General features: G+C 43.2%; 1 protein-coding gene across 1 annotated transcript in view; it reads left to right on the plus strand.

Moving 5' to 3' along the window:
• Positions 1-17,054, plus strand: part of Ptprn2 (protein tyrosine phosphatase receptor type N2) — a 723,577-nt gene that overhangs the window by 254,178 nt on the left and 452,345 nt on the right. Inside the window, exon 4 of the mRNA XM_036205661.1 lies at positions 14,159-14,261. Coding sequence (XP_036061554.1) covers positions 14,159-14,261 — 103 coding nt within the window. The remainder of the gene's footprint in view (positions 1-14,158; positions 14,262-17,054) is intronic.

The raw sequence follows: 17,054 nt of genomic DNA on the forward strand, positions 1-17,054 counted from the left end.
GTTGGTGCTCTTATGAAGGCCACAGATCTTTCAGCATGTTGATCCTGGTTTGTGGAAGTAGGGGCTGGCTGAGGGGTATGCCTCTGAAGGTTACCTGGCCCTGGGTTCCAGCATCCACTCTGTTTCTTGTTCCATCATGGTGTGAGGGGCTTCCGCTGCTGTCGCCATCCTGGACTGAAATGACTTGAAACCCTGAGACAAAATGAACTGTCCGCCCTTGACCTGTTTCTATCAGGCATTTGTGGTCACATGGATGTGAAAGTAGCTACCACTGCCTCCACTGTCATTCTACTATAGGATAAGTATCTCATGGAATCCTCTACAGAACATGCGGTCTAACAGGATCCACATCTGTATGGCACTTGACCTGGGGGAAAATGTTTCTCAGAGCTATGCCAAGGACAGGAGTTACAGGCTAGCCAAAGAAATCTCTAAGGAATCTTGGCAACACTCTGCTGCTCTGTGGATTTGGGTTCTTGGTGACTCTGTTTCCTATTAGTTGCCACCAGCAACTTCAGTTGGCCTGTGTGCCTGCCAGTTTTTCCTGTACATTTGGAGAACATCTGCTAAGGGCTGCTTCATCCAGCATCACCACCAGCATCAGTGTGCAGCTCCTCCCTTTAGAAGCAAGGTCAACATCTTCATTGCTTTGTAGAAATACACCTGCCTTAGGTGAGCAGAATTACATCAGTGGCATAGAAGATATCATGGTGTGTAGGTGGAGTTATCTTTCCCAGCTGCCAGTCCCAAGTAACCACACAGAGGCTTATATTAATTATAAATGCTCAGCTGATAGCACAGGCTTGTTACTGACTGGCTCTTACAATGTAACCCATTTCTATTCATCTATGTGCTGCTCATGGCTTTTACCTCTATACCATTTTGTGTGTCTGACTCATTTTCTGTTTCACTGTGACTCCTCTAACTCTGCCCTTCCTCATCCCATCATACTCAGGTTGGCTTTCCTGCCTAGCTTTTTCCTGTTTAGCTATTGGTCAGTCAGCTTCTTTATTAAACCAATCATAGTGACAAATCTCCACACAGTGTACAGAAGGATTGTTCTAGAGCAATGGTGTGCTTGCTGGGGTCTTTTGAGGAAGGATAAATTCTCACATGTGTCTTATCATGTTTGCCAGACATATGTGCCAGACATGTCTGTCTGAAGGAGTTGTACTGTTCTTGACATTATACATCTGAAGTGGGAAGGATCCAGACACAGAAAGGTCTTAAGGTGGACTGAGAGAAAGGAGGGCCTGGAAGGAAAGATCAACTCTCTGTTCTTGAATATTTCCCATCAACTCAGTAATCTACTTCAACTTTTGCTTTGCTACAAAGTGGGTGTGTCTAGACAGAATGCAGGGCTAGGAATGTCAGTCATTCCTTTTCTTAGAAGAAGTAATGCCTCTTTATCTCAGCTGTCCCTAGGCTTGCCAGTAGGCAATAGTACTGAGGGTGAAGAACTTGGGCAATTGCATCAGCACCTCTGCCATATGCCTAGGGAGGTTAGCGCACATTAGAGCTGAGTGCATTTCAGGATGGTTCTGTTCTTCTCTCCACTTGTTTTCTGTCCCTTCCCCTGTAGGAACATTGAATACCTTGCTACCAAAGGAATACTAGTTCTTATTTGCTTTCTGGCTACATTCTTTAGGGGGCCCCTAGAGCAGAAGGGTAGGTAAGCTGACAGCCTGGCAAGGAGCTGGGAATAATGCCCTCCAGTGAAGGTGAAACCTACCAGCAAATGGTGAGGCTTTTTGGCAAGGGGCGCTGGGGCTGAGGATCTTCAGAAGGTTCTTCCAGAGCAGTGTGCTTGGCTCCCTGTGGTGTACAAATGAAAGGGGGCTTTGTATATTATGCACCCATCTCCTACCAGGTTCTATAGTATATTGCCCTGTGATAGGATTGGAGGTTAGCATAAAGGAAAGTTCAACCAGAGAAAGCAGGACCTCAGGCCCCTGGGCTTGCTGTGGATATTGCTCTGTATAAATAAAATGCTGATTGGCCCGTAGCCAGACAGGAAGTATAGGCAGGACAAACAGAGAGGAGAATTCTGGGAAGTGGAAGATGAGGCAGAGAGATGCTGCCAGCCGCCCCCATGAGAAGATGTTAAGATACCGGTAAGCCATGAGCCATGTGGCAAGATATAGATTAATAGAAATGGGTTAATTTAAGATATAAGAACAGCTAGCAAGAAGCCTGAGTCATTAGGCCAAACAGTTTAAGTAATAAGTCTCTGTGTTTACTTGGTTGGGTCTGAGCAGCTGCAGGACTGGCGGGTGAGAGAGATTTGTCCTGACTGTGGGCCAGGCAGGACCAGGAAAACTCTAGCTACATGGGCTCCTGCTTTATTCTCCATGGGTTTGCCTGAGTATCTCTAGGTTTTAGGTTTTAGAAATGAGATTAGCCTAGATAGAGCCTAGATAGAAGACTTGTGTATTTATTTTCCCCCAGGGTTCGTGCTCAAAAAGTATTTTAAAAAGTGGGTGTAAGTCTAGCATGGTTTGGTATGTATAACCAATCTCCTCTTCCCCACTGACTTTAGTTCCTGGCTTCATGGCAAGGATTTGAGGAACATGGGACAAAATCTACTTTTATCCAGCCAGCCTAGGAGTACAGAACAGCTGGTTGGGCCTCCTTAAATAAAATGGCATGTTCCCTCCCACCCCTCCCCTGCTGAAGAGCCCTGTTGCCCCAGGGGTGCTTATGTTCTAGGTGATTTGATTTGGGAGAAGTGGTGGAGATAGCCATTGTACCCTGTTTCTCTTGCCAAGTTACTATAAGAACTTGCATATTAATTATCTTGTTCAGACCCCGAGTTAATGGTCTTTGTCTCTTCAGTAGTCTTAGCCCTCCCAGCTTATCACAAAGAATCCATCTTGTTCTAGCAGCTCTGAGAACCAGGCACTTGAGGCAGGCAGGTGGGACCTCCTGTCAACTCTGTGATGCTTTGTAGAGACACATCTCTTGTTTGCTGTGATAACCAGGGCAGAGTGAGCAGAGAGGGTCCCAGCCTCCAGCTCTGGAGTCTCCATGGAGCAAACACCATCCAATAGCCCACAAATAATTTAGTAGCAATGTGTTCAGGTTGGACTGCAGTGAATGCAGGCCTGATGCTTTTCACTAAGCTGTCTAAATGGTGACACCACTCTCTACCCAGAGGCGTAGGAATGGTTTTTCTCCCTCTAAGTAATTGGCATCTAGAGATTTGGCAGGCAGCATGGCATGTACTGTTCCTGCTCTGATTCTCTGCAGCAGAGAGGATGGACCAGGAAACCTGTCAGACACATGGCTCTCTGGCGAACACAAATCCCACCTGTGGCCAGCACTAGGGATAAGTGCTAGTCACCATGGTAACCCGGAGCCTCACTCAGGGAGGCCACAGGAGGATCTTGGCTTTGGACCTCTCATTTCCAGAGAGATGAGGGTGTAATACGGGGTAAGGAGGTTGGAGGAAGGCTGTGATTTGTCTTGTTCTGGCCATGACATGCTGTCATGGCATCTATGTGTTTGTCCATTCTCCTGGGAGCCATCCTGTGTATGTGTCCTGAGCCCCACCAAAGGATTGCAAATAGAGAAATGGGTGTTTCTGCCATGTCTCTGGTTCCAAGTTTTTGACAGTTTATAAAATTGCTTTGCTTATTGCACATTGGGCTCTGTGGTGTGAATGTCTGCCCTCCATGGACAACATGCTGATGTGAGGGGGGGCCTGTCCTTCAGAGAGAAAGGCAGTCCTTGTATCAGTTTGTCAATAGAGCCCAGGGCTCCTGTCTCAGGATCCCAGAAGAACATTTGGGTCCTTCATGATCTCCATGGCCTGTCATACTTTTTCCACTCAAAGATGAGCACAGCACTTCTGTTGTTATGTGGATACATGACGCACCATAGAGCCTGCATGGGTCTTCACAGCCATTGCCTCCTAAATTCCATTTTATACTCTTCCATTCTCTGTAATTCTCATGGCTAAGTTAAAATTGTGTGCCATTTACTGCCAATGATTTTGTATTTTTTTTCTCATAGAAAACTTTCACACACTAATTTTAAGAACAAGTGATTTATTGGCTCTGCTCTAGCAGATGGCAGAGCTGTTACAAATGTCTTCCATGACAGCACAGTTAGAAAAGCCAGCTGATAACTGCTTGAAATAAGAGTGTTCAACATTAGGTAGTGTCTGTTTGAAGGGAGGTATTGGGACTGTGGCTTAGAAATCAAATGTGACTGTATCATAGCTTAAAACAGGAGACTCTAACTTGGGGTTCTGCATAGGAAGTATGCACCTTATAAAAATTATTACTTTCTTCTAGAAATCTGTATTCTCTCTGTGCTGGTGTATACACATGTGTGTGCACATGGGATACAGATGATGTGCTATATTTGCACATGTGTGTTCTCTTGTTTGTAGCAGGAATCTTATCAGGTCTTATTAATAAAATCAAACCTGAGCCAGGTATTGGGGTGACCCAAACCTTAGGAGAAATGTGTCTAGGTCTAATCTGTCTGTGAATCAACCAACCAATCACAGAGAATGTCCATTTTCAGCAATCCTTATCATCCTACAAGCGGAGTCACCTAAAGCCTGATTTGGTGTGATGGATGGAGAAGTGCCTTCTGACACTCACCACTGCCTGTCATGCCCTGATTTGTACCCTATACCTGGAACCACCAGGAACGAGGTTCTTGGCAGCTAAGGCTTGCTTGGCATGACTTCACCAGCCTATGTCCACCCCACACAGGTGGGACAGCTGTTACACCAGACATACAGGATGACATGACCACCAAGCAGAAGGGAGCCACTGTACTCTGGCTTTGAGCACTAGCCCCAAGCCAGATACTTCCACACTCATCTCATTGGTCCACATGGCCACCTCAGCAGATGAATCTAAATTAGGTGAAAGCCCTTGGGAGAGTAGACATAGTTCCTGTGGACCTATGGATGTGAATGTGGACACCCAGTATGGAGAACTTAGCAGCCAATCAGTTGACCAAGTGAAATTATCTTGACCCCCTTCCCCATGGAGTTTGTTGATATCATCCTACCCTAGTAGGAACATTCATTGGGGTCATGCATCTCTCATAGTAGAGCTGATTGGGGTGGCCCCATCACCATTAAGGAATTATTTATAGTAATCTGCCATGTTGGGGTTGTTCTACTTTCATGGGAAGTTTTGTTTGGTCCCTAGGAAAGCTCAAATGAAGCATCTTTGACTTGACCATGAACAGAAGCCCTTATACTCTCACTTCCAATGGCCTGATAACCACACTCCAGAGGGTTCCAAGTCAGGTTAACAGTCATACCATAGAACAGATGTGAGAGGCAGGTTGGTAATTGGAACCCAGGCTAGGAACCATGGTGATGTGTTCATCTCTGCCAAGGAAGGCTCTTTCTGGCTTGCTCTTCCAAAGCCTTTCATTAACCCAGTTTTAAAGGTTATTCCATGCCACTTTAGGTTGAGATATATTTAAAGGCCCCCCACTCCTGGTGATAATTTTATGTGTTCCTTGTTTGTTTGTTTGTTTTTTGTTACTATAAGAAAACACCTGAGATAATTACATCACAAAGAGAAAATGTTTGTTTGGGCTCATAGTTGTAGAGGTTCTAGGCCATGGCTGGGTCAACCAATTTCCCTTAGGTCTCTGATGTTGCCAGATGATAACATCAGGGACATGTGGCAGAGAAACCTGCTCACTGCAATCTTTGTAGCATAACTTTCTTCACTTACCATAGTGTCCCAGAGATTCACCCAGGCTTGTAGCACATACTGACCATTCATTCATCATTTCTTCACAGCACTACATGATGTGGATATACCATCAAGTGCTTAACCCTTCACTCACCAAAGGCTATCTGGGTTGCTTCCCTTTGGAGGCTATTATAAGAAACAGTATTAGATGTTTATGTACAAGTTTTTGATTGAACATGCCTTCCTTTCTTTGGGATAAAGGCCAGAGACTATTGGGTTGGGTCACATAACAAGTATTGTTCATTTTATATTCCCACCAGAAAATTAAAGTGATCTAGTTTTTCCACATCCTCCTCAGAACTCAACGCCGTCTGTGTTACTTATCTTAGCTGTTCTGGTGGGTGTGGAGTGACATCTCATTGTGGGTTTATTTTGTATTTTCCATTGGCCAGTAGTGCTGAGAATCTTTTCATATGTTTATTCTCCATCTGTGGAGCCTCTGCACTGAAATGTCTCCTGCCCATTTTATAACTGGGTTGTTTTTAGTGTTTATTTTTGAGGCCCAGTGTACGTGGTTTCTCTCCCACTCTGCACCGTCATTTTACCCTCTCAATGGGGCTTTTGGCAGAGCAAAGGGTTCTGATTTTGAGAAGGTCCAATTGATCGGTTTTTCTTTTTAAAGATGTTCAGTCCAAATCCAAGAGCTTTTGCTTACTCCTAGGTCCCAAAGACGATGTCCTTTCCTTCCTAGAAATAGTTTTAAACTTTTATGCCTTTGGGTGCACTTTATATGCACATGAGCTGGAAATGGAACCTCTCGCCTTGTCTATGGATACCCACCATGGTATGTGGGAGAGGTAACTTTTCCATCATGAAGTCATTTTTGACATTTTCTTTTTGTCAAAAATCACTTGGGCATGTTTGTGTGGGTCTATCTCTGTGTTCTCCACTCTGTTTTGTTGATTTAGTTGTCTATTCCTCCACAAACAGTTTGTTATTAGAGTACTAATATGATTGGATTTGGGGTACCTTATAGTGATTTATCTGGTTATATTGCTCTTTTTACCCCAATTTAAAGCTACTCTAGTTAATTTGTTATTCCATATAAATTGTTGGTATCAACAAAGTATCTTGCTGTGGTTTGGACAAGGATTTTGTTAAGCCCTTGCAGAATTTCAGTGTGAGGGTAACTGATTAGTTTTAGTTGGAGCTTTAGGTCCATGGACACAGCACACTTTCTATTTTTCAGATTTTTTAAATTAATTTTTAGCACTGAGTCTTGTGCATGTTTTGCTAGATTTAAACACAAGTTTTAAGTGGCATGCAGGGATGGCTAGTTAGGTGGACATATATAGACAAAGGAAGAAGAGGAGGCCCTGAGATCGAGGCTTTTTGTTCTCAGAAGGCATTGCAAGAAAAAAGGCAAGAAGGCATGGGGGTGGGTATCTTAACAGGACCACTATGGGCAAGAGGAGAGTCCAGTGGCCCAATACGACACCCAAGCCAGCACCCACTGGGGACCCCCACCCAGCCTTGGGGCCTCTCCTGTCCTGAGGGAGCAAACAGTTCACTTCCACCTCCTCACAGCTTAGTCTTCAGTCTCTCTTGGACATTCAGTCCATTGTTCCAGTGGACTGAGCCCTGAAATCTCTCTAGACAACTATTAACGCTCCTGTTACAGCAGATGTGTTGTTTGTTTACATAGGATCCTTGTGACTTCCAAGTGGAAGAGCATGTCCTATAGAGATATGTATAGTTTCATGTCTTCGCTTCTGATTTTCACACTTCTTTATTTCCTTATCTTGTCCTATAGTGAGAGCTACAGTACATAGCACTATGTTAAATAAGAGAGCCATTTCAGATCTCCTTCACCCAGGATCCTGAGATGCCAGACCCTCAAGGTCTCCAAAGGCCAAGCTGAGACAGTGGCTTTGAGGTCATTGTCTCATGCAATGAAGATTAGAGATGTGAACTCTCATGGGATAATGCAAAGTAGAAACAAGATTTATTAAGAGGAATTACAGGAAAGTGAGAAATTAAGGATAAGTGAGAGAAACTCCCAAGAGTGGAAGTGTTTCCAAGAGCTGGGGAAATCCCTGGGGTTCCTTTTTCTAGGGGCTTTTACAATGCCATGGCAGACACTGAACAGAGGCTGAGGTAATCTGCATTGAGATTGGTTGTTTCTCTGTGCTATCATGAGCCATACTCCCATCCAGTTAGGGGTCATGGATGCCCTCTTTGTCCAACTCTGACTTGTGCTTTGTTAGCTGCTGATGTTGATTACTGTCAGCTAGCTGTTAGGCATTGGCTGATGCTGGTGCCTCTGATCTGGCAGATGTCTAAAATCTCAGTAATTGGAATAAGCCCCCTCTGTTCTCACAGCCATCAAGAAGTAGCTGCATTTGTTTAGTTAACTCCTTGTCTATGGGATGGTCTGAGTTATCTTTCCGAAACTAGGTGGAAGCATCTTGTTAGAAGCCAATCTTACTTACAATTTAGTCTGTCACAATTAGATGCATCAGAAACCAGGATATAAGACACAGTGCCTTATACGTGTCACTCAAGGGCTTTGGAGGACAGGGAGCATCTGTCCTTCCATCAGTGGCCCAGAGTCCTGTTCTTCCTCTTATCTGTCTAGTTCAGTTATCTCATACCCCACCACCACTCGCTTATGCCTCCTCACTGGTACCCCAGACACTACAATCTTCAACCCAGCCACTGCTTTCACTGTATGTGAACAGCCTCAGTTTTCAACATGGACTCTTTCCCCTTACCATCTACAGAGAGAACTGGCTCCTTCAGTACTACTACTGTGGGATTCTTAAGTGGACAGAGTGTAAAACTACCTACTAAATGCTTATCTTTATACCCATTTATTAGTGCTGCCCTCAGAGCTTATCTTTGCAGTGGGAAGCAGTTTATGCAGAGACTCACAGCTTGGTCAAAGTGCAGAGAGTAAATGACTTTGGAGTATTTAGCCCTTAATCAGACATCTATCAAGCCCTTTCCAAGGTTCAGAGAACATCACAGAAGAGGAGGAAAGAAGACCCAGAAGTTGGGAATGGGTACTGGAAACAGTATCTTCCAGACATGACATGCCCATGGCCCTCTTCTTATTTCTTGCTGGACTTTATTTGCTAATATTGTCAGTGATACGTCTGTCCTACATTCTTGATGGAGATTGGTCTGCAGGTGTCTTCTTGCACTATTTCCACCTGTCTTTGTTACCAGAGTAATGTCAGCCATGAAATGAATTGGGAACTGTTTCTTTTATTTTCTGGGAGTGCTCATGCATAATTCATAGTAATTCTTTAAGCATTTTATAGAGTTTATAGTGACACCATTTGGGCCTACATATTTATTTCAGGGGAGGATTTTAATTCTGAGTTTAAGTTTTCTAACAATTATAGAGATATTCAAATAATCCATTTCAAAATGGATGCATTGTGGCCCTTGGTGCTTTTGAGGAATTGGCCTATTTCATCAGTGTTAAGTTCATCCTGGTGGAGCTGTTTCTTTATTTTATCTTGATGCCTGCAGCATCATTGGAACATCTCACTTCTTTGATAATATAAGCAATTTGTAATCTCTTCTTTTTTTCAATCTTTTATAAGTCACATATTTTCTTTTTTTTTAATTTAAAATTCATTACTTTTGTCTTGTTTATTGTTGCATTGAGTATATTTTATTGTTCTTTATACCAGTTCTTGATGTGGGGTTTAGGTTACTGATTGAAGACTTTCCTTCTTCCTCAATGTAAACATTTGTGGTACAATTTTCACTCACTGAACTGACTTATTGTGTACCATAAACTTGGATATGTTTTTACATTTCCATTTTTTATTTACTGCTACACATTTATCCCCTCAGATTGTCATTGACCCATGGGTTACTTATACATATGTATAACATCCAAGTTTGGGACTTCCCTACTATCGTTCTGTTGCTGATTTCTAGCTGGCCTCCACTGTGTTGGAGCCACAGTCAATGATTCTGTTGTCCAGTTTTTGTCTGGTTTCATGGCTCAGAATATTGTCTGTCATGGTATGTGTTCCACAGGAGATTGGAAAGAGTGCGTGTCCTGCCCTTGTTAGTACGGTAGTATGATCCACAAGTGTTCATCAGTTGCACTGTTGAGTGTTTCAGAATTGCTTGTTTTCTGTTTACTTGTCCATCTAAGAAAAAGACTAGCTAAGAAAGTGATGTTGAAACCACTGCTGATTTTGAAGACTGGTTTGTTTCTCCTTTGGATCTGTCACTTCTGCCTTGCATACTCTGCTGTCATGTTGTTTGGCATGGACTTATTTAGGATTAGTCCGCCATGTCTTCTGTGGACTAGCCCATCTACCACTATGCATGTCTCTGCTTTGTCTCTTGTAATCTCTAATCTGCAGGCTTATTCATATGATGTTAGTATAGCCTAGGCTGCTGCCTGCTAATGTGTGCAAGGTATATTTTTTATTCATGTGCTTAATTTCATTCTTCCTATATAATTGCATAGGAAATTTTACATGGGTAGTATATAGTTGAGTATTTAAACTTTTTTAGTGTTATATTTTAGCACATTGACATTAGTATAATTATTCACATATTTAAACTTAAATGCTGCCTTTCCCTTTTTCCTCCTCCTCTTCCTTTCTGAGTATTCCAGTGCTGAGTATCAAACCCAGAGCCTTACACACATGCTAAGAAAGTGTTGTAGTACTAAGCTTCACTCCTAGCTTGTTTTTTCTACTTTTTGTTTATCTGTTTTTCTTTGCTTTTCTTGGATTACTTAAATGTATTTGGAAATTCATTTTATGGGTAATGCTTTGAGCATATGTCTTCAATACCCCCTTTCAGTAGTTGCTAGAGATATTAAGTTGCATGCACGTGACTTAGAGTAGTGTGTTTGTATCCTGGTTCCTCTTGTTTATGACACTTGGTCTAGCCACTCATTGATAAATAATTGCTAAGCATTTCCTCTCCCTGCCCTTGGGAGAATGTGACTGTTACAATGTGTGATTCCACTTTCAAACATGGGTATTGGAGAAGGTTGTGTGAGCTGCCTGTTTGCCCTGTTCTTTCCTGATGCTTTGTTTCCTTCTTCCACAACTTCCTTTATAATCTGAGTAGTTCAGAATGGTTCTTTCAGAGTAGGTCTTCTGGTGAAAACTCTAATTATGCTTCAGAGTATCTTGATTTACCTCTCACTCTTAAGGGTCCTTCCTGGCTGTCTGATAGATTACTGAATGCTAGAGAGACGTTTTGCCTCATTCCAATGGCTCTCCCTTCCTGCCTGCAGACTCAGGATGCTACAGAGAGGTCTCTTTACTCTCAGCACCTGAAAACATGCTGCTTCCCTGTGGCTTACCTTCTGAAGGCGAATCCTTGTCATTTGAATTGCTTTTCCTATGTGGGTAAGAGGTTATTTGGGGCAGCATCAAGATTTTTCTTTATAGCTTTTCAGAAATTTAATGATCAAGAATCTTGGCAGATGGGGTCTGCTATGTTTGGGGTGAGCTAGGTCCTTCAATTTTATTTTAAATAAGAAATTTCTAGCTTCTAGTTTTCATCTCATAACACACATATATGATTTATTTTGTTTGTATTTATATGTATATATGTGTGCACTGCATATGGGTACCTATAGAGGCAAGACAAAGGCATTGGATCCCCTGGACCTGAGGTTGCAGATGGTTCTGGGAACTGAAGTCTGGTCCTCTGGAGGAGCAGCAGATGCTCTTAACCACTGAGTCATCTCTCCAGCCTTTTCACTTTTTAAGTCTAGGTCACTTGCCTACATGGAGGCATTTTCAGGCCTCACTTTTGAAGGTGGCTTCTCAGTCCTGCTTTATCTTTTCTCTCCTCAAGTCTCTTGTGGCACAGATGGAACACGTTTGGTTACGGCCCCAGAGACTCCTGGGCTCTGGCCACTGTTTTCTCTGTGTGTTGAGACTGAGTGATAGTTCACCAACTCTTCCTTCTTCCTGTCCTAAGAAGGACACCCACAGATCCACTTGCTCATCGTCTTTGGTTACAGCTCTTCTATCTCTATTATTTTACTGTTTGCTGAGGCTCTCCATTTTCTTTTGTTTCACAATTGCTCCCTGAAGCTGTGGCTTCTTTACACCATCACCTGGCTGTCATAACACGTGTCATCCCAGTGCTGGTGCTCTGTGCTCTGTTTGAGATCTCCCTGATTCTTGGTGGGACCAGTGACTTCCTACTGGGATCTGTGCATTTTTGTACCAGGGCCTGTGTTCCATTATACTTTGTGCTCAGAGCCGCTTTAACTTGTGATGTTCTGCAAGGTAGGTTAGAGTACTCCTTGTAGGTAACAGTGGAGGAGGTTCAGAACCCCACCAAGCCTCTTTCTACATCTGAAGGTGGGGAGGCATAGGAGTCACAGCCTCTAGCTATCCCATGTGTCATGGGCATGTGCAGGAAAACTCCCCAGCTCATCGTTCTTCAAAGCTGGGTGGTGGTATAGGAACACTGCATCACAGCTTATGAGAACCCCCAGACTCCCAGCTTGGAAGGAGGGGTGAGGGATTGCTGTACTTTCTTGTGGAGCCCATGATTGCCTGACACTTTTGATCTTGCTGGACTGCCCTTTTCTGGCTTCAGATTGCCTGAGGTAGGCATGCGTGTACGTGTCTGTATGTTCAGGTGCACATGCATGTGTATGTGTGGACATCAGAATCCAGAGGACAACCTTTGGTGCTGTTTCTCAGTTTTCTTAAGATGAATCTTTTACTGGCCTAGAACTTGCCAAATATGCTAGACTGGCTAGGGAGACCCAGGAATCCCCTGTTTTCACCTCCTCAACTCTGGGATTCCAAGCACGTGCTGCCATGCTCAGCTTTTAAAATGTGGGTTCTGTAGATCACACAGACCCTGGAGTATGCAAGTTATGCACTTTATCAACCCAGTCCTCTCCTGAGCCCGGAAGATGCCATTTTTAATGAAAAAAATTTCATGCAAAATTCCTTTATGCTCTCAATTATTTGTTGCCTGATAAATATTAATAGTAAGGCTGTCCTTGGGGAATAGCATGTTTAAAGTGTGCTTGTTTTCTAAACGTAAAGTGCTAGCTGTTGGGATAACATCGAAATGTGCTTTCCAATGAGAATGCTCTTGGGAACGGACTGAGAGGGGACTGAGTGCACCCGACAGAAGGCCTGTTTTTCTGTTGCTTTCATCACTAAACAACGCAGGCTGTAGGGACTGGGCTGCATGCCCTGCAGTGAGTTGCCTTTCACAGAGAGCTGCTCTGGAGGAGCTAGGGCTCAGGCCAGAGCCCTCCTGCATTTCTACCACTGGGGCTCCTGGGACTTAGGATGTGCTGGCCATTTGATTCTTGCCATCTGTAAGCTTTAACAATTTACATTTGCATTTGAAAAATGTTTAAGTATGTTCATGAAAACCACTTCTGTCTAAATTTTATCCTGAGTGTGTGCTCTGGACTTCTTTACTGTACTACACACACACACACACACACACACACACACACACACACACACACACACGAGAGTATAGGCATACACACAAATACCTATATATACATAAATATACACACACACACACACACCCCTACCCAGGCACACACATGAACACACATGCATACACATTTACATGTTATAACATGTACATACACAAAGCTGTCCTGATTTGAAGGCTTTGTAACTTGTTTTTTGCACAGAGCATAAAAATATACCTCTGTAATTACGTGATGCTTAGTGATTAGATAATTACAGATAATTGCATGGGGTAGCTCTAAGTGTGAAAGCGTTACCGTAAGATCTAAAATGTACAAATTGCATAATAATTATTCTTGGGAGTTATTTGGTAATTCTGAGCATAATTATCATGTGATCCACAATGCATGTAATTAATGCACAATTGCATGGATTTTGCCTTCATAACTGCTTCCCCCTTGTTATAAAGCTCTTTGTCACAACATTTGAGTGTAAATATAATGTAATTGGCTCTGAGATTTAGTACATTAAACCCACAGTAATTGCTTCACAGGAATGTAACCCTATCCAGCCAAATGCTGGGCTCTCACACAGGATGGGTTGGGGGAACAGTTGTTCCAATGTGGTAGTGCAACCAGGTCAGAATATAGTGGGTGTGCTGAGCAAGGCAGCAGGGCAGGTATGTTGGCAACTGCATGCCCATTGTTGATGGGGGCATCTTTGCTGTAGGTGAACCTACCCAGGTAGACAAAGTCCATCTTCTGTATTGCACAAAAGTCTCTTTGGTTTGGGTTTCCTTTGTCTGACAGCCACAGCTGGAACCCACTGCACCTATTTATAAATCAATACAGCAAAGCGTTGTTTCTCATTTGGGTCTGAAAATTTAAGAAAAGTAAAGGAAATCTTACTAAATCCCACAAGGCCCTGTGGTTTGCTGGAGGAACAGAGACCTATGAGAGTCTGATATAAGAGCTTAGCCACATTTGCAAATTCATGCCTCAGTTTGTACTCCTTTCTCCACAGGCTTCACATGGCAAGATGACTATACCCAGCATGTGATGGCCCAGGAGCTTGCAAACCTCCCCAAGGCCTACTCATGGCATGGGGAAGCTTCCAGCCCAGCCAGGTATGTGTAGGCATGACTTGTCTCTTTTTGCTCCCAGCTACAGCCATATCTTTAAGATTGGCTGTTTTTGGCAAAGCAACGTCTATCTTTTTGGTATAGAATAGATATCTACAAGGAAGAGGCTTCTCCAAAAAGGAAAGATACACTGAAGTAACCTTGCAGTGTGGTGCACTGGACACTGAGAGGCATGCCATAGGTCTCTCTTCTACTTGTCTATGAGACTACCCCGTCTCCCAAAAGAACCCTGCATAGTCATAGCTTTGCTCTAACAAAGTGAGGTCAGAACTCTGGTTTCTTACTAGGAAATTGTGTTTACTACAATGCAATGAACAGGATTAATCCAGAAAGTCCTGGTCTTTCTCTCCCAAAGCAAATTTTTTTCCTGTGCCATTTCATTCCCCTGCACTTCCAGCTGTAGGGTGATGACCTAGCAGTCCCACTCCCTATAGGTCATGAAATGGGAAACAGGGAGTTTGAAGTATTGCCCAAAGAGTGGCTCATTCTACTGCAAGAATGAGCCTAGACTGGTATGCAGTATTTTGAGATTAACAAACAAAACAAAACAAAAACAAACGTGACCTTTCCCAAAGGCTTAGCTTGCGAAGTCCATTATTTCTAAGCAACAGAATATTCCTGAACTATGGTCTCCATGTAGAACAAATCCTTGTATCACAATATATGACTATCTGCCTTTATGATGGTGTGCATCTAGTGGGTCAGGATCCCACATCATCATGAAGGCCATTTCAAGTCTAGTGGGATCAAGGGAGTAAAAACAAGAAAAAGTGGGCAGTTGGGTAGGACAGTGAGTCTGTCCTTCACATAGAGTGAGCTAATGTTCTTGGGAATGTCCTTTATAAAGAGACTGATATATATATATGTCTTCATGATGTATGTATATATGCCTGTATGTATGCATATGTTTTTCACCAAGTTGCATACGTAAGAACTTATTTATTATATATTTATGGAAATAATTATATAAATTATATAAAACAGTTTATTATGCATAGTTATATTAATGTGTGTACATATATATAGATGTATAACAAATTATAAATATATTTTGACACATGTTAGGTGCCTGGACACCTGTCTTTCATGTTTACTTCATTGGGAAGAAAATGCCAGTATTTTTGATAGTGTATGGAAGGCTATCCTGGAGAATATGAGACAAAATGAAACACTACTGAAGTGTGTCCTGAGTGTTTGCAGTCAGAAGAGTTCAGACCTTCTCTGGTACTGTTTAGGTTATACTTGGTAATCATGGTAACTGTTCAGAATATCCTAGTTAGTGCTCAGCACAGGATTGATTGGGTGGATCAGGAAGGGCAGGCAACCCAGGGATTGGAGAATCTAGGAAGCCCATCCAGGAGTGGTGCTCCAAGGAGTCCAGGAGGCAGGGAAGGGAAGCAGCTGAGAACAGTGAGAGACACAGCTACTTGGGATGTGCTCAAGTAGGGTTGGTTTTTCATCATGTAAGGTGACACTCTGGAGACTTTTGGTCTTATATCCAAGACAATGATACTGGTAGCTTTTAAAGTTATAATATGAAAATAGTAGTTTACCTTGTTTTTTACCTACTTTGTGAAAGTCAGAGCTCAAGCATGCAGACAGTGATTGGAGTCATCTTTGTGCAGATCCCGTGCCTATGTTCTGGATGCTGTCCCTGTCCTTACAAACCTCATTACATTTTCTGTTTCCTTCAGCATGGGGCCTCTATGTTTAAAGCCAGTGACTTTCATCCATGTGTCTTGAGGAATGTTCCTCTCTCTGGCTCAGAGATGACTGGGGCAGGGTTTTAAAAAAAGAACAGGAACTCTTTGCTCTCCTAAATTCATTCCTTTCTCATGAGTGGAAGGGAATGAGGCCAGTCATCCATCTTTAAGGACCAGAGCTTTGAGAGAAACTGGCTAGGTATTTTCCAGACTCTCATCCACCCTCTGAGCCCTGTCATTCAAGGAGAATTGGCTTCTTGACTCCCATGTCCTCCTGGTCCCTCGGCCCTGTCTTTGCTTTGATCTGACCCCTGGGATGTTGTTCACTGTAGATGTAGCAGATAGAGGTCAGAATCTTCTTCCCAGCTCCAAACCTAAGGCCCAAACACCACTGTGTTGTATCACAAGGTCACAGCCCTTTCCCTATACCTTTTAGGTCCCATGAACTCCTCTCACTTGGACCCTGTGGCCCCTCACCTTTGTCTTTGTCAGTCTAGGGGATTTCCATTGGAGGATGCTGTGGGCCTGTAGGACCCCATGGAGACCCTGCAGGTGGCATGCAGACAGACATGGTGCTGGAGAAGGAGCTGAGAGTTCTACATTTAGATCTATAGACAGCAGCAGGAGACTGTGACACTAGGCACAGCTTGAGCATATGAGACCTCAAAGCCTTCCTCCACAGTGAGACACCCACTCCAACAAGGCCACACCTCCTAATAGTGCCACTCCCTGTGGGCCAAACACTCAAACACATGAGTCTATGGGGGCCATCTCTATTCAAACCACTACATCTATATAGTTTATGTTTTTGCATATAGTATGCTGTGTTTCTAATTACAAATATAAATGCAAGGGGCATCACATGAGCTTAGGTTGTTCTTGTTCATACCTTGGCTTAAAGTTTCTCAAGTGAAATCTTTTTTGTCATGTTTCCTTGCAGCACCACCAGTATTACGCTCTATGAGCACTGCAGTCTGGTGCTGGACTGTCCTGCTGCATATCTGCCTGAATCCTTTTAGCTGTGATATCCCGAGACTAGGAGCCCCTGTGGCATCCCCTGTTTGGTCTTAGATCT

The sequence above is a fragment of the Onychomys torridus genome, chromosome 14 (genome assembly GCF_903995425.1).
Source record: "Onychomys torridus chromosome 14, mOncTor1.1, whole genome shotgun sequence".
NCBI classification, from domain to species: Eukaryota; Metazoa; Chordata; class Mammalia; order Rodentia; family Cricetidae; genus Onychomys; species Onychomys torridus.